Source organism: Crinia signifera, chromosome 6 (assembly GCF_055691185.1).
Source record: "Crinia signifera chromosome 6, ASM5569118v1, whole genome shotgun sequence".
Lineage (NCBI taxonomy): Eukaryota > Metazoa > Chordata > Amphibia > Anura > Myobatrachidae > Crinia > Crinia signifera.
This window is the reverse complement of record NC_139222.1, coordinates 38,981,256-39,008,801: the sequence shown is the minus strand read 5'-3', so window position 1 is coordinate 39,008,801 and position 27,546 is coordinate 38,981,256. Positions and strand designations below refer to the sequence as shown.

Sequence of the window (27,546 nt, the reverse complement as noted above, 5' to 3'; positions counted from 1 at the left end):
TATGTGTAAAGTAATAGAGGTGTGTGTATGTGTAACGTAATAGAGGTGTGTGTATGTGTAAAGTAATAGAGGTGTGTGTATGTGTAACGTAATAGAGGTGTGTGTATGTGTAACGTAATAGAGGTGTGTGTATGTGTAACGTAATAGAGGTGTGTGTATGTGTAACGTAATAGAGGTGTGTGTATGTGTAACGTAATAGAGGTGTGTGTGTATGTGTAAAGTAATAGAGGTGTGTGTATGTGTAAAGTAATAGAGGTGTGTGTATGTGTAAAGTAAAAGAGGTGTGTGTATGTGTAACGTAAAAGAGGTGTGTGTATGTGTAACGTAAAAGAGGTGTGTGTATGTGTAACGTAAAAGAGGTGTGTGTATGTGTAAAGTAATAGAGGTGTGTGTATGTGTAACGTAATAGAGGTGTGTGTATGTGTAACGTAATAGAGGTGTGTGTATGTGTAAAGTAATAGAGGTGTGTGTATGTGTAAAGTAATAGAGGTGTGTGTATGTGTAAAGTAATAGAGGTGTGTGTATGTGTAACGTAATAGAGGTGTGTGTATGTGTAACGTAATAGAGGTGTGTGTATGTGTAACGTAATAGAGGTGTGTGTATGTGTAAAGTAATAGAGGTGTGTGTATGTGTAACGTAATAGAGGTGTGTGTATGTGTAACGTAATAGAGGTGTGTGTGTATGTGTAAAGTTATAGAGTTGTGCACTGTATCTATGTGTTTCTGTAAAATAAGTGAAGTATATGGGCCAAATGTACTAGCCTCTGTGTTCAGTGGTTGTGCAGGATGCCGGCTAAACTCGAGGTTCTTTTAAAGAGGCAGACATTTACAAGGAAAAACCCATCTCTTGTAAATGATTGCCCTCTTAAAAAAAACTCGGAGTTCAGCTGGCATCCTGCACAGCCACTGAACACAGTCTAGTACATTTGGCCACAAGTGGTTTTTTTTTTTTTAGTAGAAGAGGTATGTGGGCAGACCAATGGGCAGACCCCGTGACGGCTTGGTGGAGCCAGCGACGAGGGGGTTTGTGGCAAGTGCTGGGGTCCGGGTTGCTTCTGCGCTGTCAGGCAGGAGCTGCTCTGCCGGTCTCTCTGCTGCTTATGCAGACGGCAGCTCCCACACCTGTCTGTCAGCGCAGAAGCAACCCGGACCCAGCCCTCCCCCCAGACCCCCTGGTCGCTGACTCCACCAAGCCAGTGCCTCACCAACCACTAACCTCACCGCACGTCACTGAGGGGTAGTGGCGCGCAGCAGTAGCAAGCAGAGCATCGCGGGTGATAGCGTAGGTGCAGGTTTATTGGCGCACAGCGGTAACAAACAGAGCATTGCAGGGGATAGCGAGTCAGATACGGACGACGAAGTGCAAAGAGCTGAGGGAGAGGCTGCGATTGGCGCGCAAAAATATTGAGAAAAAGAAGTTAGCAGCACCAGGGGCTGACGCGCTGTTAGTAAAATAGGGCAAGCCGAGGCAGTGAAGTCCGGATTCTTGCACCAGGCAGAGGAAGCAGATCATGCGCTGGGCCCACTAGAAGCACACCTTCCCCGCGAAACTCAAAAAACAGATTGTGAACGGCGACTTTATAGACATAGGCTCCCTTACTGAGAGCGGGTGGAGGGAGAAGGAAAGATGCAGCGATATTTGGCAAAATTAATCGTACAAAACTATACAGCATTGGGTAACGGGAATGTTGGTGTACGCAAGCTGTTACGTGCAACCATATCCCGACGTGCTGATGAACATGGTGAAATATGTCAAGCCTTATATATAACACGCACAACGATTGCGGGGGCCAAGCTTGGTGCAAATATGATGAGGACTTTAGGCTTAGGTCACAGGGACATAAGCCCATCAAGCATGGCACCAGGGATATGGAGCTATGGTTTAGGACGCAATCGGAGGCTCTGGCAGAGAAAAGTGGCGCAATGAAGAAGTCAGCAGGGAGGCCTAGCACGCACAAACATGACAAGCTTAAATGCTACTCATTTATTGATGCAGGGTGCACCAGGTAAGTTTAAACAATCATGTACAATCTGCAGTGTGAATCACCCAGCAAAGGATTGCTATAAGCAGAAAGGTCAGCACGGGGACAAAGTACCTGGAGCGACAGTCACTGGTAAAAGCACCTAGCCCAGTGAGGCTAGGGGGGGATCTGGGAGCGGCTATCCAAATATCCTAGAAAGGCAGAGACCAAGCTGTTGCAGGAGGGCTTCAGGATCCCATAAGAAAGCCCGTCTTGTTCAGCGTGTGCAGTAGGAACCTGCGTTCCATCTGCACATAGCCAGAGGCAGCGCGAGAAAAGATAGCGAAGGAATTGGAATTAGGGAAAATGGCGGGCCCATTCAAGGACCCTCCATTGCCAGGCTTGGTGATTTCCCCCTTGGGCCTGGTGCCCAAAAAAGCAGCAGGTAAATTTAGGCTCATTCAGCACCTGTCTTTCCCAGAAGGGGTATCGGTAAATGACGCTCAGGAACAGTGCTCAGTGCAGTATCAGTCTTTCGATCAGGCAACGGTGAGAGGACAGGGGAAAGGGGCTTTGCTAGCAAAACTAGACATCAAATCTGCATTCAGGTTCCTCCCCTGCACCCTGATAGTTTCTACCTCATGGGGCTTGGTTTTGACGGATATTTTTTCATAGACAAATGCTTGCCCATGGGTTGCGCCATTCGAAACGTTCAGCACATTCCTGTAATGGTGCTTGGTAAGGTGAACAGGGAGCAGGGTAGTGGCACATTTGGACAACTTTTTGCTGGCAGGGCCGGCACAATGCAGGCACCTGCTACAGGAGCTGGAAGCTATGCTAGGTGATTTTGGGGTCCCCATTGCTGCTGAAAAGACAGAGGGCCCAAAACCACTAATTTCTTACCTAGGGATTGAAATACACACAGTGAGGATGCAGTGCAGGTTGCCGGCCGACAAGGCAGAAACGCTTTCCAGCGAGGTAGGCGCCTGTGCTACAGCCAGCAAGGTTACCCTAGAAAAGATGCAATCAGTGCTGGGGCTGCGCAATTTTAATTGCCGGGTTATCCCCATGGGCAGAATCTTCAAAAGGAGGTTAGAAAGGGCCACTGCTGGGGTGACAAAAAGGCATCATTTCATACGCATCAGCCGGGATCTGAAAGAGTATTTGTTGGTATGAGAAGGGTTCCTGCAGCAGTTCAATGGGGTGTGCATATCGCCTAGCGCAGCACAGACAAACGGCTATTTGGCGATGTTTACAGACGCAACAGGGTCAGCAGGATTTGGTGCAAATTGGCAGGGCGAATGGTGCGCAGAAGTGTGGCCAGTCAGCTGGGTCCAGAAAGGCCTGCCCAAAAATTTGGCTGCGCTAGAGTTGTTTCCCATTGTGGTAACAATAGGCATCTGGGGGAAAAGGTTGGCAAACAGACGCATCTTGTTTTGGTGTGACAACATGGGGGTGATGCAGGCCATAAACAACCAGTCTGCTTCATCACCCCCAGTATTATTATTATCATTTTATTTATAAGGCGCCACAAGTGTTTCGCAGCGCCGTACAAATGAACAATACAGGGAGACAATAGTGAGTAGTAGTGAGATTGTTGCGGGCCTTAGTGGAGGCGTGCCTCCGCCAGAACATCTCATTTCGGGCAAAGCACGTGCCCGTGGAGCAGAATGTGATTGCAGATGCGTTACCGCGACACAGGTAAGAGGTGTTTAGAGCAGCAGCACCGCTAGCGCAGGGGAAAGGCTTAACTTGCCCATCCCATCTTTGGCAGATAATCGAGCCTGTCTAAACGAGTTAGTGGAGAGGTCCCTGGCACACAAGACATTGAAAGCTTATAGGGCAGAATGGGGTAGATGGCAGCAGTTCCAAGGGGGGTGACCCTCAGAGAAGCGGGAACCCCTGCGACTCTTACTGTCCTTCCTCGGCAAGCACCACGCTGGTGGGAATAGCTTTCTTTTCCAAGCCGCTCGGTAAAGGCGACAATACCAAGGCTTTTGTAGTGCGCACAGTGACGAGGGGATGGGCCAGAGCAGAACCTAGGAGGCCGGATCCCCGTGAGCCATAAATGGAGGAAAGGCTCGGTAGCGTGATGCGAGCCTTAACAGCAGCGTGCAGCAGCAAATACGAAACAGATTTGTTCACAGCAGCCTTTACCATCACTTTTGGGGGAGCGGCCTGCTTGTGGGGAATGTGGTGGTGAATGCAGACAGGTCAAAAACAGATCAGGTTGGCAGAGGGAGATGGATACAGCTGGCCAGGCACCGGGACCCAATGTTGTGCCCCGTCAGGGCAGCTCAGGGCTTTCAAGAGGTCAGGCCAGCTGGAGGGGAGAACTTACTCATTCACGCAGATATGATGGCCCTCACCAGGTACCAGTTCGCAGTGGTATTTAAGCGATGCGTCACAGCATTGGGCTGGAACGCCAGCAGGTACAGTACTCATTCCTTCAGGATTGACGCAGCGACATCCGCCGCAAGCCAGGGTCGCTCCGTAGAGGAAATAAATGGGCTAGGGAGGTGGAGGTCAGACAGTTACAAGACATAGGTCAGACCAGTGGCGGTGGTAACATCACAGGAACCAGTGCAATAACTTACTAACACCCGTCTCCTCCTCCAGCTCACTGAGAACCTGCACAAGGCAGGAAATGTGGGGAGTTACAGAATGCCTCGCATACTTACCATTAGGCGGCACCACGCCTGGTTCCAGCATTAATACGGTAGGGGCTATACGGGTTGCGTGCCAGGTAGGGTGAGGTGCGGATGGTAGCTGATCCCAAAAATGGTAAGGGGCGTGTTCACGTGAGTCACATGCCGGTGGCTGGCTTGGCCCAGGAGATACCAAATTTATAGGGGGCGTGGCCGCATACCCACAGCTGTGGAACGGACACGCCGAGGGGTACGTTAGCAAGAACAGAGCGCACCGCTTCACTTTCTTTCCCTTGCCCTGTGATTGTTTGGTTAGGATTATGGATTTGTTTAATAAAGCTGGCACATGTGAGGGGATGTGTCTGCCTAACACAAAAAGGGCGGGTATTCGGCAGGGTGGCATCACAGAGGCTCTGTAAGCTGTGCCTTCTGGGTGTTTGCTTCAATCTAATTGAAATTTGCAGAGCTTCATATTAATACAAGGAGGGGGGTGATTGGTTACTGAAACTTGGGTGGAGGCATACACCAGTTAACTATTCCATTTAACCCCATACATGCTAAGGGTTACACTATATGCTTGTCCTATGTATTTTGTGCCACGGATCATACATTCTACATGAAAGAGCTTTGCAATAAATAGAAGCAAGAGTGTTTGAAATTGCAACATACACAATGATCGCACAAACGCCCTACAGCATGGATTTTACTCCGATTTGGGGACCCAGGACTCAAATTTAAAAAAATGAAGCCAAGATAAGAAGGATAATGGTTGGGCAGAGGTCGTGCGCAGCACCCGCCATGCGTGACCCATGTGCTGTGATCTGCAGCATGGCTGAGCCGGACACCTCATTGGACCCCGCTGCCACTGCCACAGTGATGTTGGAGAGAAGCCCGGGGCTCTGTGCTGCCTGCGGCCTGGTGAAGAGCCGCTATTTGCGGCTAAAGGACCAAAGCGGGTTAAGCACACTAGCAACCGGCGCTGCCCATTGCGGCTCTCCTGTTCCCCAGCCGCTGGTGCTCTTACAGGAGAGCACGGACAGCCACCACTAGGAAGCAAGAGAGCGCTGGAGCCAGGTAGCATGCCGCCGGAGAACCATAGAGCCCAGTGGAATGTGAATTACCTCCTCTTCCCTCAACCCCATCACCTCACCCCCTCATGCCATCAGGCACCTCACCCTCTCACCACCCATCACCTAACCTCTTTTTGCCCCGTCACTTCACCCACTTGCCCTCCTGTCAGCTCATCCCCTCTTGCCGCTTGTTGTCTGTCCCTCTTTCTCTCACTCCCCCTCCCTTCGTCTCACCTCTTATATCTCTCTGCTCCTAGTCTTTTTCCTTACTACCTTCTCCCCACCTCTTTCCCCACACTTCCTCGCTCTTCCCTCCCCCTCTGATAGTCTCCACCCTCTCTCCCTGACACACACTTTCGTTCTATTTCCTGACACCCCCCTCTCTCTGAAACTCAATCTCTTGCTCCTGTCTCCCCCCCCCTAGTGGGGCCTTCACACGTAACGATTGTGTCATTTTCTGAGTGATCTCACTTAATTTGACTAGATTGCTTTGAAAATTAACCTAAATCGCTCCGTGTGTAGGAGCCATAGCAATGCACGGCATTATCACCCGGCGATATACATCATGCATCACCGGAGAACACTGGCCCTGGCAGATCGCTCAGCGGCACATCGCCACATGTGGAGGCCCCTTCACACTCTTACACCTCCGCGCACCCCTCCCTTGTTCTCCCCGCTTTGTCTGACACCCTCGCTCTCACAACTCTCTTTTTCTATGAAGCCCTCGCCTTTCCTCGCTCCACTCCCTTTTTCTTCTGTACCCCATATACCCCTGTAACATCGCAAATCAATGTCATACCCGGGTTATTGTCATGCCAACAGTACCAGGCTAAACAAAATCTGAATGTGTTCCAAGAAGTACAGGTAACCATCTGTGCCACTGCTTTTAGAAGGAGTAAGAGCGCGTTCTAATCAGCATGAGGTGCCAGTCACAGAATTAGCCCTGGTTCTGCCACACCCCTCTGCCATTAGAGTTTACACAGTCATTTAGGAGACCACCCAACGGGTTTCTATTCGCGCTTTGGATCTTTTTCAAGGCTGAGCAGGTAAGTGTGTCTATAATACTGCCCTGAAGTAGTCCAAACAATGCTGCGCGCTGTAACCGAACTATACAGAGTCCTTTGACTAATAAAAACAACCCATCCTAACATGAAGACAAGGAGCCAATCAGAAAACAGCAGTTGCTAAGAAGCCAGTTCCATAGCAACTTATACACATAACCTTCCTGAAGGAGCATCCAATCAATTTCAGGACACACCTGGTCACATGACTCATCTCTATTGCCACGGTAACCTGTATACAAGGGAGTCTGTCTGGCAATGTAGAACCAGGGGACACAGGTATGAGCATGGCGTTGTCTTGGATTTCCATGGTTATCCAGAAACAAAATGATGCGTACCATAGAGCTCCGGTCACATGGTCCAATCACGTAACTCATCATACAATGTTATAAACAATTCATTTGGAATCTAGTTGCACAGTACCCGTCATGAGGAGCAGCTTTCACATATTCACGGAACAGTAGTGATTTTGGTTTTCCAGTGGATGCATGGACCAACAGTCATGATATAATGGTGGGAGAGATTTCATTACATTGATACACAAAATCCTGTATAAAAGAGAAACAGGTGTTAAAATGACATAAAACAGACCATAGCAATAGCACCATTAAAGACTAGAGGTAGCAGCAAGTTGGAAAACAGCATATCACACATGTATTAAATGTGAAAAGTGATATTTGAGGTTCCCCTACTTGAACATATCAGAAAAGGTCTGCAAACTGGCGCACTGCTATTAGAACTTTCTGGGTCCTCCAGCAAAAGTCTCACATACAGAGGGAGGGGCCTTTGCATATAGGAGGGTCTGTAATAATAAGTCCACAAACAGTGAAAGCGGATGTACACAAGGAGCAGGCTGAATCTAACATGTCATATTCCTGCCTCTTACTCCACGACTCAACGTAACGGGTCTGACTCAGACTGGGACACAGAAGTGCTATTCCATGATTACTGCAGTTCTGCGCATGCTGAAGCATGCATGTGTGAGCCCTGACACTAAAGGCCCCCATACACTATACGATTTTGGGCCGATAACCGGATGAAATCGCCCCAAAATCGCAGGTGTGTGATGTATGATCCGATCCGATGCGCGGTCCCGTGCGCATCGGACCGGATCAGGGAGGTCGGACGGTCAGCACATAAGATCATCCGACCTCCCTGTATGCTATGCATATGCCTGCCCACCTGTCAGGCATATGCATGCAGACACCGGGGGGCGGGGGAGCACGGCGGGCAGACACACTGACCTGGCTGGGCAGCTGTGATCACAAATAGCAGCGCTGCCGATGCGGGATGGGACGGGACGCACAGTGGTGGCTATTAGATTTTTAAAATCCCTGTCAAATGACCGGCCGTTCTGTGATTGGCTGAGAGCTCTCTCAGCCAATCACAGAACGGCCGGTCATTTGACAGGTATTTTGAAAATCTAATAGCCGCCACTGTGCGTCCCATCCCGCAGCGGCAGCGCTGCTATTTGTGATCACAGCTGCCCGGCCAGGTCAGCATCACTCGCCGCCGCCCGCCCCCACTACTGCCGCCGCCCGCCCCCACTGCTCCTCACCGCCCTGCAGCTCCCCATTTGTTTTACATGTGATAAATCGCAAGCGATTTATCACATGTAAAAACTGGCTCATCAAGTGCCAAATTGTATTTGAGCCTCCCGGGGAGCTGCCGGGCGGCTCACAGGAGAATTGGGTCCGACTTGTCCTAAGGACAAGTCGGCCTAATGTATGGGGGCCTTAAGAACACAGGAGATCTTAGTGTCAGGGGCAGCAACGCTGTGTTACAGGCTGCTGCATTTTGTGGGAGTGGTCCTGATAAAGCAGGAGTGTCCAGACCGCTCCGGGGAAGGCTGCGCCGGCTGCATATCACATGCAGCAACCTAGAACTTGGACGGTCTTTGCTTCAGGGGGTAGCTGGTAATGCGCAAGTGCTTCTTTCTGTAGTGAAGCGCTGGCACTTTAGAGAGCACATCATGGGGAGGAACCCGGCGAGCAGCCTAGCATCACAAAACTGCAACTATAAATCAGGCCCAGCATCCCGACCACTATACATTACCCACAACATCTCACTGACCTTCATACAGACCACAGAGCATCCTAGCGACTGCTAAATGTTACTATGAAATATCAACGTCGCCATACAGTTCACAGAACATCGCAGTGACTGCAATATAACACACAAAGCATCACAGTGACCATCAGTAAATGGCCGATACAAAAAAGATATGCAAAACTGAAAAAAAATGTATATATCTTACAAGTGTGTTTGGCCAGTATAATACCTTTTGGCCAAACAGAATACCCTTTTTCGAAACATAGCATAACACCCAAGAGGGAAATGAATACTTCATGTACCAGTTCACTACAGTCTCATTCAGGTAATGGTTTAAAAAAAATGACAGGAAGTAGCTATTTGCCCAAGAACTAATTTCTGCATGAGGTGATGGGGACTGCAGACAAAACAGCCCCGGCCACCTGTAGCCGATCCGGCCGAAGGGTTTCCCACTCTCACATGGGGAGTGCTTCAATAGATCTACAGTAAAAAGACAGACAATAGGTCGACCTGGATTTCATTCTGTAGGTTTCACAATATCTGAGCTAAACTAGTGAAAGCATGGACCCTTGCCAGAGTGCTCTGCTTGCCAAGCTTTGCTCTACACACTTGGGGCAAGGTGCCATTCCTGCTGCACTCAGCACAGGTTACCAGTTACAGTCATAGCCAATGTGTGTCCACCCCTGTTCATCTAACTTTTGCACTGGTAGATCTGTTGACAGTTTGGGGTTGACCTATTGACCATCTTTTGACTCTAGATCTACCAACCAGATACTGCCGCATGTGTTTTGCATAAAATAGGAAGCTTCCTCTTCTAATTAAGCCCCGGACCGGCCAGGCCATATGGCAGTTACGGCAATTGCCAGAAAGTCTGTCCGTCCATAGATCCTACATTTATACCCCTTTCACACCGCATCTCGGACCCGGGTAATTGGCAGGTTGGTTACACGTCAACCCTGGTCGAGGTGCAGTGTGAAAGCACCAAAGCTTATAACATGGGTCGACCAACCTGGCAAATCAACCAGGGTTGGTGGGGGGGGGGGGGGGGGGGTTATATTCCTAAATTATCTCTTTGCTATAAACACCAATTAAGGAACTTGACACCATTTCTGGATGGAGTAGTCTGACTGTTAAGGTCCCCATACATTAGGCCAACTTTCCAAAGGACAAGTCAGACCTTAATTCACGGCAGCTCCCTGGGAAGGCTCTGACACGATTTGGCACTTGGTATGGGTTTTTTCTTTCGAACCTCATCTCCCGGCTCCCCTGCATGGCTCTCCGAGAACACTGCTGTCCGGCTACCCATACCCACGTCCACTCACTGCCTCTGTGCGTCCCCCACCCACCACTTTTCATCCCCCCTGCTGGCTCCCAGGGTCCCCTGCTACACAAGACTTTTCTTATGTGCAGCCCATCCAACCTCCCGACTCCAGTCCGATACACACGGACCGTGCGCATCAGATTGGATGAGATTTGGTCCGATTTATCAGCCCGATCAATCAGAATCGGGTCAAATCAGACCAAATCTCACTAGTGTATGGAGGCCTTCAGGCTTTAGCGTTTGGTTCTGTGCTAGCAGAAGGATCACCTCCATCTCCCTTACTATTATGCGATTCACTTACATTGCTGCGCTGAAACAATGGTCCACACTCGAACGAACCTTGGCCAGCGTTCTGATGGCTCCCAGAATATCCCCAGCTCCGACACCGATGTTGGGTAATTAATAGGTATTTGTGTATTACCTACAATTCCTCCCTGGCTGTCTGTTTGGCTACGTGACCTGTGGAATAGAGATGGGAGTCTTGGGTCAGGTTGGTCGTTGAGGTGATGTGTAATCCCCTTACGGACTCACAGGACTGACTGTGCTTCCAGAGCAGGAAATCTGGACCTACTGTCTGGTAAAGAATCATGTACTTTCCCTAGAGGCAATGGGCTCCCGAAAGACATTACCAACTTTGGGTGTGGGCAGACATGTCCAAACTATGGCCCTCCAGCTGTTGTGAAATGACACATCCCAGCATGCCTTGCCACAGTTTTGTATTCCCTAATAGCAAAACTGTGGCAAGGCATGATGGGACTTGTAGTTTCACAACAGATGGAGAGTCATAGTTTGGACATGCCTGGTCTAGGGTTCTTGTTTGGCATACAATGGATTTATTTTACACACAGTTAGGGAAACACCATCTTCAGTACCCATCTGAAATGTACTCTCCAATGGCAATAAGAACGTAACATTCATATTGATGAAAAACAGTAAAAGATTTGTGACACTTACACACATTAGCTTCCAAACATTCTCGTGTCATTGACGTTCAATACAAATGACTGTCTCTCTGGCATAGAAGCCGTACAGTTCTGCATACAATGTTCCCTGGTGAACCCCATCAATGTATTAGATGCTGTCATATCCCGCTCATATTTGGAGAATCGCTGTTGTAAATAGCAACTGAAATATTTACAATGATGCGTTTCATCTCCATCGGCTCATCTTTTGTTATGTATTTTTTGATGGGTACCGAGATTTGATTTCTGTGAAAAACATTTCCCGCACTCAGAACATGAAAATTGCTTCACACCAGTGTGAATTATGTGATGTTTAGAGAGACCAGATTTCTTGGTAAAACATTTCCCACACTCAGAACATGAAAATGGCTTCTCTCCAGTGTGACTTCTATGATGTAGAACCAGACGGGATTTCAATATGAAACTTTTCCAGCACTCCGATCATGAAAAGGGCTTCACTCCCGTGTGAATTCTCTGATGTTTCACAAGACTTGATGATGCTGGAAAACATTTCCCACACTCTGAGCATGGATATGGCTTCTCACCTGTGTGAAGTCTCTCGTGTATAATCAGATATGATTTCTGAGCAAAACATCTCCCACACTCAGAGCATGGAAATGGTTCCTCCCTGTTATGATGCCTCTGATGTGCAACAAGATGCGATTTCCTTGTGTAACATTTCCCACAGTCAGAACAGGGAAAGTATTTATCATGTCTATGAGCAGTCATTTGTGTAGCAATATTGGAGTTTACAGGGCCACAATTAGAGGGAGCAGATGATATATCTGTACTGTGAGCCACTGGATGTACAGTTAGAGTAATAGAGATGTCTCCTGGAGAATCCTGTGTGCTGTTATTTTCTATTATACAATGAGGAGATAAAAGGAGACCGCCCTCGGAGGTATACCTGCTTGTGCATCCATCTGCTACAAATAAAATGTCAGAAAATAGAATTTTAATCCATTTTTGTATTAACCAGTAACATCTCTTCATACTATTTCCAAGTTCACAATGTATAATGATTTTATTTCTTTTTACAGATCACAAATAATCATGAAGCATTTACAGAACAGCAGAAAGGACCCCCCGTCAGCAACATGACCCAGCTGCGGAACCCTCTTCAGTTGGCACGGATTGTATCATGGATCTTATATCTGTGCAGGGTGAGGGTTATAGACAGAACCTAATAGTAGTACTGTGTACAGGTTTTGTTTTTGAAATGTTGCCATATGACTTTGGGCAGGAAGCTCCGAGCAGCTGGAGTGATGGATGGAACGAGGATGAACCGGTCATTAGCATAGATACCCTTTTGATAACAATCCTCTCTGTTCCTTTGTTATATCTAGGGAACTCTCAAGAGTAAATTTCCCAAAAGCGAAAATACCGACAAGGTAAAAATCCCAACACGTTCGAAATGCCAACATTTAAAAATGCTGACACGGTCAAAATACAGACATTTAAAGTGTTGACAGGTCAAGAGTCGACATGAGTTTTTCATGATATTTTTCTTTGAAAAATGACTTGGTACCTACTTCACGATCCAAGTGGGCATTATAATGGTGTGCCTAGAGCAGCGAGGCACCGTGCCCAAAGCACAGCGATCCATGTGAGGGGACACGGTAGAGTTATACTGTGTCCATCTTGACCAGGGCTGGGCAACACCGGCCCTCCAGATGTTAGTGAACTACATATCCCAGGATGCTTTGCATTAGTTTTGCTATGTGGCCATGCTGAAACTGATGCAAGGCATGCTGGGATGTGTAGTTCACTAACATCTGGAGGGCCTGTGTTGCCCAGCCCTGATCTTGACCTATACATCCGACACAATTAACAACATTTTAATTGTCGGCATTTCGACCCTGTTAGGATTGTCGGGATCTCAGACACTACAGGGGAGACAGCAAACTGGGAGAGTATAGTAGTGCATCACACCCAGCCCATCTGCGCAGATATCCTATAGCAAGGGATAGTTACGGAGTTACCTGCACAGGAAGGCATACTCTCCAACATGACCCATTCCATTCGGTACACAATGCTCCGTTCCTGGACTTTCCTGGTAATGTAATGTATGATTATCATCACCTGAGTTGAAACACCCTTCTTGGCAATGACCTAGTTCCACACAGGTGCTGGCAATCATACATTACCAGGGAAGTCCAGGAGCAGAGCATTGTGTACCGAATGCAATGGGTCGTGTTGGAGGGTATGGGGAGGTAGACCAACATTGTCAGAATCAAGCTTTAGTAAAAGATCAGCACAGCAGAAGGTTGGCGCTACATAATGTGTTACGTCTTCTGGCCTGTAGAGTTTATGCTCTACAATGAGATCCTGTAAAGTGCAATCTTGGCACCTGACAGCCAAGCCTGGCGACATTATTCTACAATGGTCCATGCCTTGGTGTTGCACAATATGCAGGGTTAAATAGAGGGCGAAGACTCTCATACCCAGGTATGTCACCCCAGCACACTGCATAAACCCAGCCACAGCAAGAAGCAGGATACACAGCTACACTGGACATCAAAGTGGAGACCAACAGATGCACCCTTCCTTATCTAGTCTATATACAGAACTGCCTATTTGAATCTCAATGTGAATACGATGAACAAGTGGAAAGGAAAACACTTCTGTAGAATTTCATTTGCAGATACTAAATTCAAATAATAAATGGAGCATGTCATTTTAATCAGCAGAATATGCAATTCTTACTCACAGCACTGTGAATAATACGCACTAAAAGACGCTCACGCCTGCAACTGTTTAACATGACTTGCCCAACCAGAGCAATAATAAAGAAAACAAGGAAATGGCTACCTAAGGCCCAGTGGGTGCAGCTGCTGTGGGGACCACAAGTGGGGGTGCGGCTAACTCTGGTCTGCCTAATGTTTCCATGGGCCCAATTCAGACCTGTTAACAAAGCTGCAATTATTGTAAATTGACAAAACCTTGCTGTGCTGCAGGAGGGGCAGGTGTAACAGGTGCAAAGAGTTAGATTTGGGGAGTTCTATTGTTTCTGTGCAGGGTAAATATTGGCTGCTTTATTCTTACACTGAGATTTAGATTACAGTTCAAGCACATCCCACCCAAATCTAATCTAGTCGATTTGGCTAGCTGCACTTTAGACTATCTTTCATTCTACAGGTGAGAAGGTCAAGCCAGACTTGCCTGCACAATTTAGTTACTGACTAAACAGGGGGTGAATACTGTGCAATTCTAACTATGTAGTCAAAATCGATAGGCAGAATCGCACCGTGTGTACACAGCTTAACTCTCTCTGCACCTGCGTATCTGCCCCACCTGCAGTGCAGCATGGTTTTGTCCATCTGCAAAATTTAATTGTTGCTCACAGGTCTGAGTTAGGCCCTGAGAGAGATTTCCTGCCATTAGGAGGGGCCTTTATATATTTTGCAATGGAATATTTTGCAATGGGACGGATAAATTACTGTTTGCACCCCTACAGCCTCACTAGCTGGTGCAACCACAAAACCCAAATTACGGGGCAATTTGAGGGCATTTTCTAAGCGTTCTAACTAGAGCACTTAGAAATTGCCCCTACATCGCTCTGTGTGTAGGGGTCATAAAGATAGCTACTGTAATTGCTGGTGTCAGGGGCAGTGTTGTTATCACTGGAGATCACTGGCCCTGAGAGATTGCTCAGCACACAACGCTGACACATCGCTGTGTGCTGAGCGATCTTGCTGAGTGTTCTGAGAATGTGTAGGCCCCATAAGAGACATAACAGAAGTAATATAATGTAAAGAGGGCTGATGTCTCTGAAAAGCGCTGCGTAATATGTGTGCGCTATATAAGAAACTGTTAATTAATAAATAAATAAATGTCCAAGATACACTGTAGAGTGCAGGGAGGAGACTGAACAAATCTCTGGGCAGGTAACACAGTGGCATGATAGAAGGGGTTCTCATAGGGGGTTGATGTGCCCTGACTCCCACACTGGGCAGATACATTTCCCTCATTAGTCTGTACGGACAGATGATTGTGTAGAATAAGAAGCTGTAGCAGTGTCTGAACAAGAAGAATGTGTAAGACTAGTCTGTAGTCAGTGATTATTACTCACCTGTGCTGATATCAGCAGGGATTTCCTCCTCATTAGGCTGCTGGTCACCCCTACAAACGTCTCTTCTGTTGCCATAAGATCTACTGTACCTTCATTTCAGTCAGGTATTTGCCCTAAACAATACAAACACTTCATTATTTCAGATTTCTATAATGAAGCTTGAACAGTAGAACATCCGTGTACAAAGGTGAGTACACAATGGCCGTTATATCGGCCGTACAATTGAATGGCTGATATATTGCAGGCCGTGTGTATCATGGATATATCTGAACGGCGTTATACAGATATAGGGCGAGATATACTATGCCTTGAAAAATGATAAAATGGAGAGAGTGATACACCAGCAACCAATCAGCTCCTACCTGGCATTTTTCAACCACTGCTTGAACATGACAGTTAGGAGCTGACTGGCTGGTGGTTTATCACTCTCCATGTTATCACTTTTCAAGCATGGTACATCGGACCCATATTTAATCTACCTGATCCTCCGTTGGGGTCCTGTAATTCTCTTCTGTACCATCTAGTAAATGAAGGGGACGGGGGCATCTCTCTGGGTAATCTCTGGGACAGGGTCCATCTGTAGGAGACACAGCAGTGTGACGGGGTAGATCTGTGACTCTAAGTCTAGGCTCCCCACATCCCCAATACCCAGTGAGCTTCCCAACACATCCGGCCTCCACAAAACCCTGGTCTGCAATGAAATGACATTTCAGCATGAGAAGAAAGCGATATATCGGGAAGGCCCCAATCTCAATAATGTGGTCTGAGTGGCAGCCTGCGTTCCATTTACAATGGGCTGATTCAGGTCTCCATAATCTGTGAGCAGAAACAGCCTTGGAACGCATGGAAGCCGCCACCAGAACGTGTTCCTCAGCGAAGAATTGATTCTCCCCTAAGTGCCTTTGACATGACAAAGAGGAAAAGCAAACCTGCAGGCTTTTGCAGATCGAGGACAGCCTCTGCTGACCTGAGATCTGTGGCGCCCTTGTACGGGAAGCGGGCGGGCAGCTTGACATCCACTGACATCAGCTGCCTGACCCCAGCATCAAGGCCGCATCAGCATGGGAACCCCAGCGTTTTCATGGGGCACTGCTAGGTGCGAATGGGATAATCAATTCACCACACCCGCTCACATAAGAAAGGTTGTACATGTGCACAAATGTTTATGAGCATGGCAAGTCACAAAACATCGCTCCCCTGTGTAAATGCACAGGGGAGCGATCCAACTAGAATGAGGACCAATGGTTCCTAATGTCTGAGATACACAAGAGACTGGTCAGAGCCCTGGGAGTGAATTACACAGTGACAGGATGTGAGGAGACTATTTTCTGTAATACGTATTACTCACCTGTGCTGATATCTGTAGGGACTTCCTCCTCCACCTTACACTGCTGATCACCCGTCACATACATCTATTCTTCCTCCATATCTTCTACCACAACATCAGTCACATCTTCAAACTAAATAACCCAAACAAACAAAATAACACTTGAATAATGTTCATTATTAATTGACAGGGTTCGCAAATACTCGCTATAGCGAGTATTTTACCCACTTTGGAGCACCAGGGACTCATTTTTTTATGAATGGCTGGGTCCCCTGGGACCCGCTCCGCCCATTTCGGCATGCACACCGTGTTAATGTGTGTGACAAGGGCGGAGGGATCTATTTCCCCCTCAGTTGTGATGCGACCGTGGAGAAGACACAGCGTGACTTATGGCCGCTTCACACATCTGCTGGGTGCGAAAATGAAAGGGTCCCTGTCACCATAGAGTCATAGGCAGCAGTGTACGGAAGTCGCGTAAGCTGGCTCCTGCACTGCGCCTCAACAACAGACGGCTGGAGCCAATACCAGAAGCAGCTGCGGCTGGTGTGAGGACGGAGCACGAGGAACTGAAACCAGCATTGGGGGCCAGAACCAGGGAGGTGTGAGTGAGGACGGAGCAGACCCGGGCAGGAAGTAGAGGTAAGAGGGGTGCGTGGTCCATTTAGCAGGCTGCTTGGCTGTGTCATGTAAGGGGATTTATTGCTAGAAGGACTCAGGCTGCAGACTTCCCTCCTCCTCTCCTACCTCGCGGTGCTGCTCTCGTGTGTCACTGTCACCTCCTCCAGGCTCTAAGTGCTGGCTGTTATTGGCCCACTTGTCCCCTCCTCCCCTCACTGCATGGCTGGCAGAGAGGCTGCAGCTCACCAATTAACTCTTAACAGGCAGAGCTGCCTGTAGGAGAGGAGCCTATAGACTCTGCTGGGATTTCACTAACCCTATCCCTCCTGTTCCTGCTGCCATTACTTTTACAATACTGATCGGTGCAGTACAGGTGTCCCTATTCCGACAGTATGCCTTTTTCTAGTATATGTGCATCTTGCTTTATGTGAGTGGTCAAATTGCCAATTGATCCCCCCCCCCCCCCCACCCACAATAGCCACAGTTTTGGGGGTGCCCAAATTTATGTTTGCTTACCAAAAAAAACAAAAAAAAAAAATAGGCTCAGGCTGGCCCTTGGCTCAGGGTATATGCCATATGGAAGAGAGGAGCAGGCTTCTGTATGTGCCATGCTGGGGAAGGGGAGAGGAGGCTTCATTCCGTTGGGACTCAGAAAAGGTCAAGTAGGACCCCGATTTTTGTAAGTGAGGGGTCCCAGGGACCCATAGTTTTTGAGGGTTTTCGCGATCACTGATTGAGACAATACAGTAGACTATAAGTGTACAACACACACACACACACACGTGATGTATAGATTATATAGAATTATACCTGATTCTCCTGTGGGATCCTGCAATTTTCCTACAGTTCTGTGAATAACAAGGACACGGACATCTCTCTGGGGTATCTCTGTTACTGGCTCCATCTGTAAGACACGAATTAGTAATATATGTAATATTTTGTGTGGCCCTCATACCTGTTCTTTTTATAGTAAATTAAAGTCTCCTCTTACCCATTGATGTGAGGGGATGGTTATTCTCCATTATCACATCCTTGTATAGTCCCTTTTGTCTCTCTATATACTCCCACTCCTCAATGGTGAAATAGACAGTAACATCCTGACACTTTATAGGAACCTGACACATACAATGATACCATCATCACCCAGACACATCCCCCGGTGTTACTGTATAACGTCCCATTCCCAGCAGTCCCCTCCCCGGTCACATCCCCCCGGTGTTACTGTATAATGTCCCATTCCCAGCAGTCACCTCCCCAGTCACCTCCCCCTGTGTTACTGTATAATGTCCCATTTCCAGCATTCACCTCTCCAGTCACACCCCCCAGTGTTACTGTATAATGTATCAATCCCAGCAGTCACCTCACCGGTAACATCCCCCAGTGTTACTGTATAATGCCCAGTTCCCAGCAGTTACCTCTCCGGTCACATCCCCATTGTTACTGTAAAATGCCCCAATACCAGCATTCACCTCTCCAGTCACACCCCCCGGTGTTACTGTATAATGTATCAATCCCAGCAGTCACCTCTCCGGTCACATCACCCGGTGTTACTGTATAATGTCCCATTCCGAGCAGTCACCTCTTTGGACACCTTCCCTGGTGTTACTGTATAACAGTGGTGTCTAACTCATGGCCCTCCAGTTGTTGTGGAACTACAGGTCCCAGCATGCCCTGCCACAGATTTTATAAAATGAATTGTTAAAACTATGGCAGGGTATGCTGGGACGTGTAGTTCCACAACAGCTGGAGGGCCATGAGTTTGACACCACTGCTGTATAATGTCCCATTTCCAGCAGTCACCTCTCCAGTCACATCCCCTAGTGTTACTGTATCATGCCCAGTTCCCAGCAGTCACCTCTCCGGTCACATCCCCATTGTTACTGTAAAATGCCCCAATACCAGCAGTTACCTCTCCGGTCACATCCCCCTGGTGTTACTGTATAATGTCCCATTCCCAGCATTCACATCCCCAGTCATATCCCCCGGTGTTACTGTATAATTCCCCATTCCCAGCAGTCACCTCTCCGGTCACATCCCCCAGTGTTACTGTATAATGTCCCATTTCCAGCAGTCACCTCTCCGGTCACATCCCCCGGTGTTACTGTATAATGTCCCATTTCCAGCAGTCACCTCTCCGGTCACATTCCCCGGTGTTCCTGTATAATGTCCCATTCCCAGCAGTCACCTCTCCGGTCACATCCCCAGTGTTACTGTATAATGTCCCATTCCCAGCAGTCACCTCTCCGGTCACATTCCCCGGTGTTCCTGTATAATGTCCCATTCCCAGCAGTCACCTCTCCGGTCACATCCCCCAGTGTTACTGTATAATGTCCCATTCCCAGCAGTCACCTCTCCGGTCACATTCCCCGGTGTTACTGTATAATGTCCCATTCCCATCAGTCACCTCTCCGGTCACATCCCCCAGTGTTACTGTATAATGTCCCATTCCCATCAGTCACCTCTCCAGTCAGAAGCTGAACGATCTTGTTGGCGAGTTCCAATATCTTCTGGTCATGGAGTCTGTCATGTAACAGTGCGTGAGGTGTGGGCTCCATGGTGGAGGGTATCACATGCTCACCGGATGTCTTCCTAACTACTGAGTAATCCTGTTTAATTAAGGAAACATTAAATAGCTATATAAAACTTCTCATACATAGTTGTTGTTGTTTTTTTTTATGTAATTGTGCATAATACAAAGAAGGGTCTATTTTAAAAATACAAAACCCTTCCTTATACTGTATGTGACTGTATCCAGAGAAGACTGAGGCACGGACACTATATCTGAGAACAGCTACCTGCTGAAACTCTGAAAATATCTGGTAGCATCTAGCTGATGCATGGACACAGCTGTGCAGATAAAAAACTATGGGCCTAATTCAGCAATTTGCAAACGACTGCACATGCGCAAGTAAAAAAACGCAATCATCACACAGTTTGTGAAGCCAGTGTCTCTGGGCCAGAACCTGGCATTTTCTGGGTGTGTCAAATATACGCTGACGTTTTTCAAAGCATTTTCAGGGTAGGCTTTTAAGTTCAAAACGCATCGCATGTAGTTCACATCGCACCAGTTATGTGCGATGCGCACTCCCACGTACTTTAAATTGTATAGTACAAAAAGTAGTTGCAGTACTTTTTGTACTAAATCGCATCGCATCCCATGACAGCTGTAGCCCATTGTATACAATATGAACTAATTACATAATGTAGATTAGTCCTAATTGTATGCAGTTGAAATGGCATACAATGGAAATCGCACTGACGTTCAAATTGTACAAATTCGACACCATTGTATAGTTCAAATCGCACCTACAACACATCGCACCGTGTTTGGGCACCTTCAGATGTCAGCACCGGTCTCAGTCGCAGATTAGTGGCCGTCTCCGTCTTACTCACATTTCCACAGGTGACAAAGTCTGTTTAAAGTTTTGGGAATTGCGTGTGGATCTGATCCGATTGCGATTAGTGGTCCATTCGCAATATTGCAAGGGGTGTTTAATATTTCTGTTTGGGCGGCAGCTTACTCCTCCTCAGATGAAACCCTATGGCACTGATACAATCTGTGATCTGCTGCCTGGTAAGGTCTGAATCGGGCCTAAAGTACCATAGAGTGCAAAGAGGCCAACGTGTGACCCTTAGAGAAGGGTATAGAGAAGAGCATAATATCCCTTTTACACCAAAAATTCCGGATCCGACCCGGCATTTGGAAGGAGGATCCAAGCCAGATCGGATCCGGAATTTACACTGTGGTGCCCACCCACAGTGTAGACGGAGCTTGAAGATTACATCATCTCCAAGCGCTGGGACTGCGGTCATCCACACCGGGACCGCTGATCGCCGTGCTGTGGGCAACCCACAGCACGGCGCCCCCAGCCCCCGTGCACCCCCCAGCCGTTGTCCGGGAGGTGAATGGATGCCGCACACAGGCATCATTCACCTCCTATGCTGCTGCAGGGTATAGCAGACAGCAGCACAGACTATATGTGCCTCCCCGTCCAACCTGCGGTCCGCAGGTTGGACGTCCCCCATTGATGTAAATGGGAGCCAGGTCATCTGACCCGGCGTACCCATTTACACCGCCCTCTACCCAGGACCTGGGTAGAAGTCCCCTGTAAAGGGACACGGCGTGTCCCATTTACACTGTCGCTGACCCGGTTCTGACCCGCCGAAGACCCGGGGTTTTGCGGTTGTGTAAAAGGGTTATTATAGTGTGGACACAGAGCTGTATGCATTAGATGGGATATGCATGAATAGATACAAAAATAAAAAAGGAAAACAAATATGACTACAATAATCTTTTTTTCTAAAATATCAGTTTAAAATGTTATAGTCCCATGTAAAAAAAAAGAAAATGCCCTGTTTAACACACAAAAGACAATATCATTGAACATCTTATAAAGAAACAGAAATACGTCAGGTGCTTTCAAATTTGTAATAAAACGGTTTCTAAAGATTAGGTCACAATATTAGCACCAATAATTTTGCAAGCTACATCCATATGTACATGGCAGATATAAAGGGTAGTTTAGGTACATTACTAGTACATCTACAAGCTTGGCGATGTTTGGTTGTGGCCTTTCAGAAAACAAGGTTGGACTGCATCAGGTGGATGTGGAAAAGCTCTCCCAGAATCCGACATTCATTTATTAAGACCAATTTCATTAAAGGAGTTAAGAGTGGTCACGGTTATGGTGCCCAAACACTTGTGCAATCAAATGCGATGACACATTGGGTGCTTGAAGAGGGCTGGTGGGCATCGGTGTAGCAGAGCAGGCAGCAGAAGGGCTGGCTGACGGGCAGCTGGTGGCAGAATTTGAAAAAATATTTCAAAACACTGGGCTGCCCTCTGATTGGCTGAGAAGCCTTACAATCAGAGGGCCGCCCAGTCTTTTAAGAAAAAAAAAAAAAATTCAAATTCTGTCGCCCGCCACCTGCCCGCTCCGCTACACTAATGCCCGAAAGCCCTCTTGACTACATCACCGCACTTCGCATGGAGAGCGATTGCATGTGGTTAAAAACCACATGCAATTCGATAAATATTATGTGCAGCTATCGATGTAACATTCAACCTTCGATCCCGTGCATCACGTCGAGTGACACATGCGAAGAAAATTGATCACCATAAAATAAAATATAGCCTTTATTTAGATATACTTAAAAAAAAAACAACATACAGACATTGACAAACAAGGTGAACATAGTGCGTGTTTATCTGGGAGGGCGAGAAAGATCTATTCACCCAATTCATCACTGTGTTAAACAACAATCATCTAAATTTGAAATTAACAACAGATATGAGCCAGGATACGGTAACCTTTCTGGATCTCAGACTGACCATCGAGAAGGATGGTCATATCTCAACAGGTATATTCCGGAAGAAAACAGCCACCAACTCTATATTACACCATGACAGCTCACACTTTCCACCTGTACTGAAAGGTCTACCGAAGGGTGAGTTCCTGAGAACCAGAAGGAATTGCTCCCAGGCAGGAGTATACGAATTGAGAGCAGGACAATTGGGAAAAATGCTGATGGACAGAAAATACAGTAAACGTCACATTAGGAGAGCTGACAAGGAGGCTGGTAAGTCCAACAGAGATGACTTACTCATTCCCCACCCAAAAATCCTTGAAGGACCAAATTATACAGTCCGTTTCATTGGAACATATTGCCCGGGAATGGAAGGAGATCTGCAATATCTTGAATAAACACGTGTGAATCCTAAAAAGGACCTCAACAACATCATGAAGGACCATGTGCAGATTAGCTGGAGGCATAGCAGCAATATGAAGGACATACTAGTTCATAGTCATTTGTAAAAAAAAAAAACCCACCTATGATTAAGAAAAAGGAATCATACAAATGTGGCAAATGCAAGGCATGCCCGACTAGGATCACCAGCACATCCTTCCAAGATAAATTTGGAAAATCATGGGATATCAGAGACTACATTACATGTGAAACAGCAGGTGTAGTATACAATCTGAAATACCCCTGTCATTTGACATCTATAGGGAAAGCAATAAGACCCCTGAAGCAGCGTATACCTGAACATCTTGCAAGTATCAGCACCGAGGGATAAACAAAACATGAAAACCCTGAGGACGATTGCAAAGCATTTTCTAACATTCCACCAAAGCAAACCTGGAGGACTCAAAGCCTTCGGAATGCACAGGGTCCACATGGGTCTCAGAAGGGGCAATAAAGATAGGGAGTTACTCCGACAAGAAACCAAATTCATCTCTTTGCTGAACTCCATGGCTCCTGCAGGCCTCAATGAAGAAAATAGCTTTGCAGCCTTCCTTTAATGGGAAAACATCAATAGATGCTCTGCAATCAGAGTGTTTATGGCGTACCGGCCTCTATCTGTAACAGAGATCCCAGATATATAACCTGACCAGCACATTAATCATACGGTACCATCTAAACATATTTTGTCACACAACCTGGAGATATAATTATATTATTCCTCACCACATTAGCACTCTCCCCTCACCTCTCTCACAGTGGATTTTATTAATTTTGAGGGTACTTGTGTAATTTAACGGCGGCCAATATATCGTATGCGATATCGGCCGATATATCGCATGGATAACGCACTGATATATAGTGTGGCGAGCGCATTGTGGTCGCGATTATCACAGCGTTTATTCAGTACAGTGTCACCCCCCCCCCACACACACCACACCACCACCACCTCACTCAGGTCCTTGTGTATGGTTACGGATATATAGGGCCAAATGTAATAGGGTGAGAGTTTCAGAAAGCAAGAGATTTGGGGAGAGTTTTCCCATGATTTTGAAAGCAGCAATCAATGACATGGCAAAATCAACCTGGTCTTGCAGTGTAATTGATTGCTGCTTTAAAAAAAAAGGGGAAACTCTCCCAAAATCTCTCACTCTGAAACTCTCACCCTATTACATTTGGCCCATATAGTGTCCATGTGAAACTCCCAGAACCTCTCACTCACCCTATTACATTTGGCCCATATAGTGTCCATGTGAAACTCCCAGAACCTCTCACCTCCCCAGTCAGCAGATACATGATCTCAGGGTGAAGTGTAATATCCTCTCAGACTTCTGACTGCTGTCCTTGTCCATCCTGAGTGACTCAGTGAGAATATAGACTGTGCAGCTCACAGCTGAAAGGTCTAGGAATAAATATAATAAAGATCACAGATTACTCAAAGAACACTTCCCAGATATGGAACACTCAGTGACCAGTAAGCCGTCTTTTTCCCCCGGACATATAGACCTGGTGAGCGCATCTCAGATGTTCCTGAGACCAAGCCTAATACCGCTTTCACATCGCAAAGCCGCGTCAGACATGGCACCTTGATCCCGGGTCTGATCCTTTTTACATAAACCCGGGTCGACCATTATACATAGGGTGACGTGGGTTTAACCCGTTTCATATCCTGGGTCCAATTGTCGGGTTGGTCGACCTGGGTTATTAGGTTTGGTACTTGCACGCCGCACCTCGACCTGGGTTGACTTGACAATAACCCAGGTTATTGGGTGTGGTGTGAAAGGGGTTTAAAGACGTTCAGATTACGACAGTGATTGCGCTCATTGAAAAAAAAAAAAAAAGAGAAGAGAGGAGCAAGAAAAAAAAAAAGGGAGCGAGAAAGTGGGAGAGAAGGGTAGTCAGGAGAGAGCAATTCATGGAAAAAGATGGAACGATAAAAAGGTGAGAGAGATATGCCGGATAGAGAAGGAAGAGGAGCAAATCTTAGTAAATTTACCCGATAGGAGAGGCGAGGCGGAGGGGTAGTCAGGGAAAATAGAAAGAATGATGGGGCAGGGAAGATAGAAATAGAGGAAAAGAGTGGGAGGGGCGGAGGAGAGAGAAAGAGGAGAGACAACAAGGAAGAGAGAGCGACAGGCAGGAAGTAGGGGAAAAAGAGCATGGGAGAGAGAGGAGACAGAAAAGGGGACAGGGAGAGAGTGAAAAAGATTATGGGGGGGGGGGGGGGGGGGGGGGGGGCAGCTTCCCAGTAGGCTCACGTGCGATCTGGCACTTGATGTGCCATTATTACATGCAATAAATCACATGCGTTTAATTGCATGTAGTTCTCCCGGAGAGCTGCTGCGGTGGCGGGGGGAGGGCAGTGCGGTCCATCCGAGCGGTGGCGGCTGCTGGAGCTTGTAGCAGCATTTTGCAGGGCGGCAGGAAGCAACTGCTGAATATTTTGAAATGACTGGCCCGGCCGTTGATTGGCCTCAAATCGGCTCGATGTATGCGCACCTTAGACATTGGTTCCCAACCTTGGTCCTTAAGTACCCCAAACAGTTCACGTTTCCCAGGTCACCCAGCAGGTGCACAGATGCACTCATTCACGGACACATTTTAAAACATCTGCAGGTGGAGCTAATTATTTCACTTGCAATTCTACGTGGAGACCTAGAAAACGTGAGCTGTGAGAGGTACTTGGGTACAGAGGTTGGGAACCACCACACTAAGATCTAGCAACAAGCAGAAACCTCAGCCGTGATAGAAGAACAAGAAAAAGGAAGAGGAAGGCTGGGAATGTGTTACTTTGGCCAACTTCAAAGTTTAATAGCGAAGAAGCGATAAAGTCTAGGACATAAGCGGCTACAAGGAATCCCACCTGTAACTATATACTGACATTAGGGGCCACAGAGACCATTAGCAGCATTTACATACATAACAGCTCATGGCCACTGACCACCAGATAGGTCCTATCCCAACAGGAACAATCTCGCCAGAGTACTTAGGGGGTCATTCTGATTGACACCATCCCTGTGTCACCGCCCCGCCAAATACCTGCCCTCCCCATGCAAGGGGAGGTGTTAGGAAGACATCCCTTCGCATGTGCCCACAGCAGGACAAATCATTCGATGGCAGGCATCGGCCCGCCTGCATACCCATGGGAACAGCCAGCGTTTTCATGGGGACACACTAAAGAAAAGCTGGGCATTCCCATATCTCAGATAAGAGGGGAATGGGGGGAGCGGGGTTGAGGGTCCACACACTCCTTTTTTTTGGAGTATATCCCTTGTATAGTAATGGGAATTAGTCTTCAAATCGCCTTTATTAGATATAATTTGGCGAAGGTTGCTATGCGGGCAATAAGGTCAAGACAACGGCTAAAAAGAGAAAGAATTGTGCGGTGGATGCACACCCAAAGGAGAAGACATTTCAGAGAGGAAATAGTCAGAGGAAAGGATATTCCTGAAATATTTAAAATGTAAACTTTTATTGGTATCTTACACTAAAAAGATGATAGAAAACTGTCTTGTGCAGATTTTTTAGCACATGGAATCCCACAGGGGGACCTCCTTCTATAGCTTGTGAAATTTTTAGGGGGTCAAAATTCTTTGACATACATACACACAGCATATACTGTGACGTGCAAGTGCACGGAAGAAAGAAAATGGTGTTTAAAGGGGATTTAAAAAGAGTTTCCCTTAGGCTGGTTACAAATGATACTGTGATTTTATTGGGTCCTTGTAAGAGAGGAATATATTTATTTAGTGGCCCTTCTCAGAGATTAGGTCACCAGTCAAGATGGGTTTAGTTCACCTCCCTTCTTGGGGGTTTAATCTCCACTTGAGATGAGTTTATCAGCACTTATATCTGATAGATATTTGTCACAGGGTTACATGCATGTTGTTATTTGGTTACAGAGGTGAATTATTGATATCTAAATATATCGGATATGGTCACTCTCCTGTGCCTTCCTTTATCTCAATAGATTCCCATACCTCACAATACAGAGGGTGAGATACTGTGCATAAACAATTGTCAGGACCCATTCTCCTCACATTGTATTTTCATTGGTCAACCAAATAAGTTATAATGACCTAGCACTGCAGCAGATGACATCAGCTCTCTGCTTACTAGTGTATGGGCACCTTAACTCCCACTAGGATTTAACAATTCCCCAATTTCTGCATTTCCACACACCATTGTGCATACATGAATCCTCCCCATAAGGACTGACTGCTGATATCATACATATAGAGATGACCAAATGCCTATGGTCACTATGCACATACTGTACTACTATGTCCCACCACACATCACCAGTGCCTTTTCACCTGAAGAGCTTACACTCTGATCCCCTCAGATGACGAGCATGGCCGCCTCACTCACACGGAGGGAGCGGAATTATTACCTGAGGAAAGGAAACAAAATGAGAGGCAGTTTGGTCGGCTGAGACTCCTCCCCCTGGCGTCAAGTGGTATCATCACGTGGTTGGCAGTCAGAGGTAATTCACACCCACCAACATCTACCATAAGGTTCTTATGTGCTTGCCTTCAATGCAACTATCTGCACCTGATAAAGCAGAATATAGGGGAAGAAAGGTTGACTACAACAAAATGGCCACCAGCCCCTATAGCCTTATCTCAGTTATTGTGTTTTACCGGAAAATGGCGCCAAAAAGTAATCTCCCCCTAGTGACAGGACACCAGTTTACAAAGCACCCTCTAG

At 47.1% G+C, this 27,546-nt stretch overlaps 1 protein-coding gene across 2 annotated transcripts; it reads right to left on the bottom strand.

The window, feature by feature from the left end:
* Positions 1-984: 984 nt before the first annotated feature.
* On the bottom strand, positions 985-27,282 carry LOC146007574 (gastrula zinc finger protein XlCGF66.1-like). Of its 2 annotated transcripts, XM_083146035.1 has the most exons (11): positions 27,230-27,282; positions 24,112-24,238; positions 19,551-19,697; positions 18,083-18,206; positions 17,902-17,995; positions 16,495-16,606; positions 15,626-15,723; positions 15,147-15,259; positions 11,067-12,000; positions 10,414-10,571; positions 985-7,287 (listed from the first exon to the last, which is right to left on the bottom strand). In XM_083146035.1, exons 2-6 carry the CDS (start codon positions 24,130-24,132, stop codon positions 16,594-16,596), a joined length of 399 nt encoding a protein of 132 aa, XP_083002161.1. In that variant the 5' UTR covers positions 24,133-24,238; positions 27,230-27,282; the 3' UTR covers positions 985-7,287; positions 10,414-10,571; positions 11,067-12,000; positions 15,147-15,259; positions 15,626-15,723; positions 16,495-16,593. The 2 variants fall into 2 exon arrangements, 1 of the variants encoding a protein (XP_083002161.1); XR_014444356.1 differs by lacking the exons at positions 18,083-18,206; positions 19,551-19,697.
* Positions 27,283-27,546: the final 264 nt, after the last annotated feature.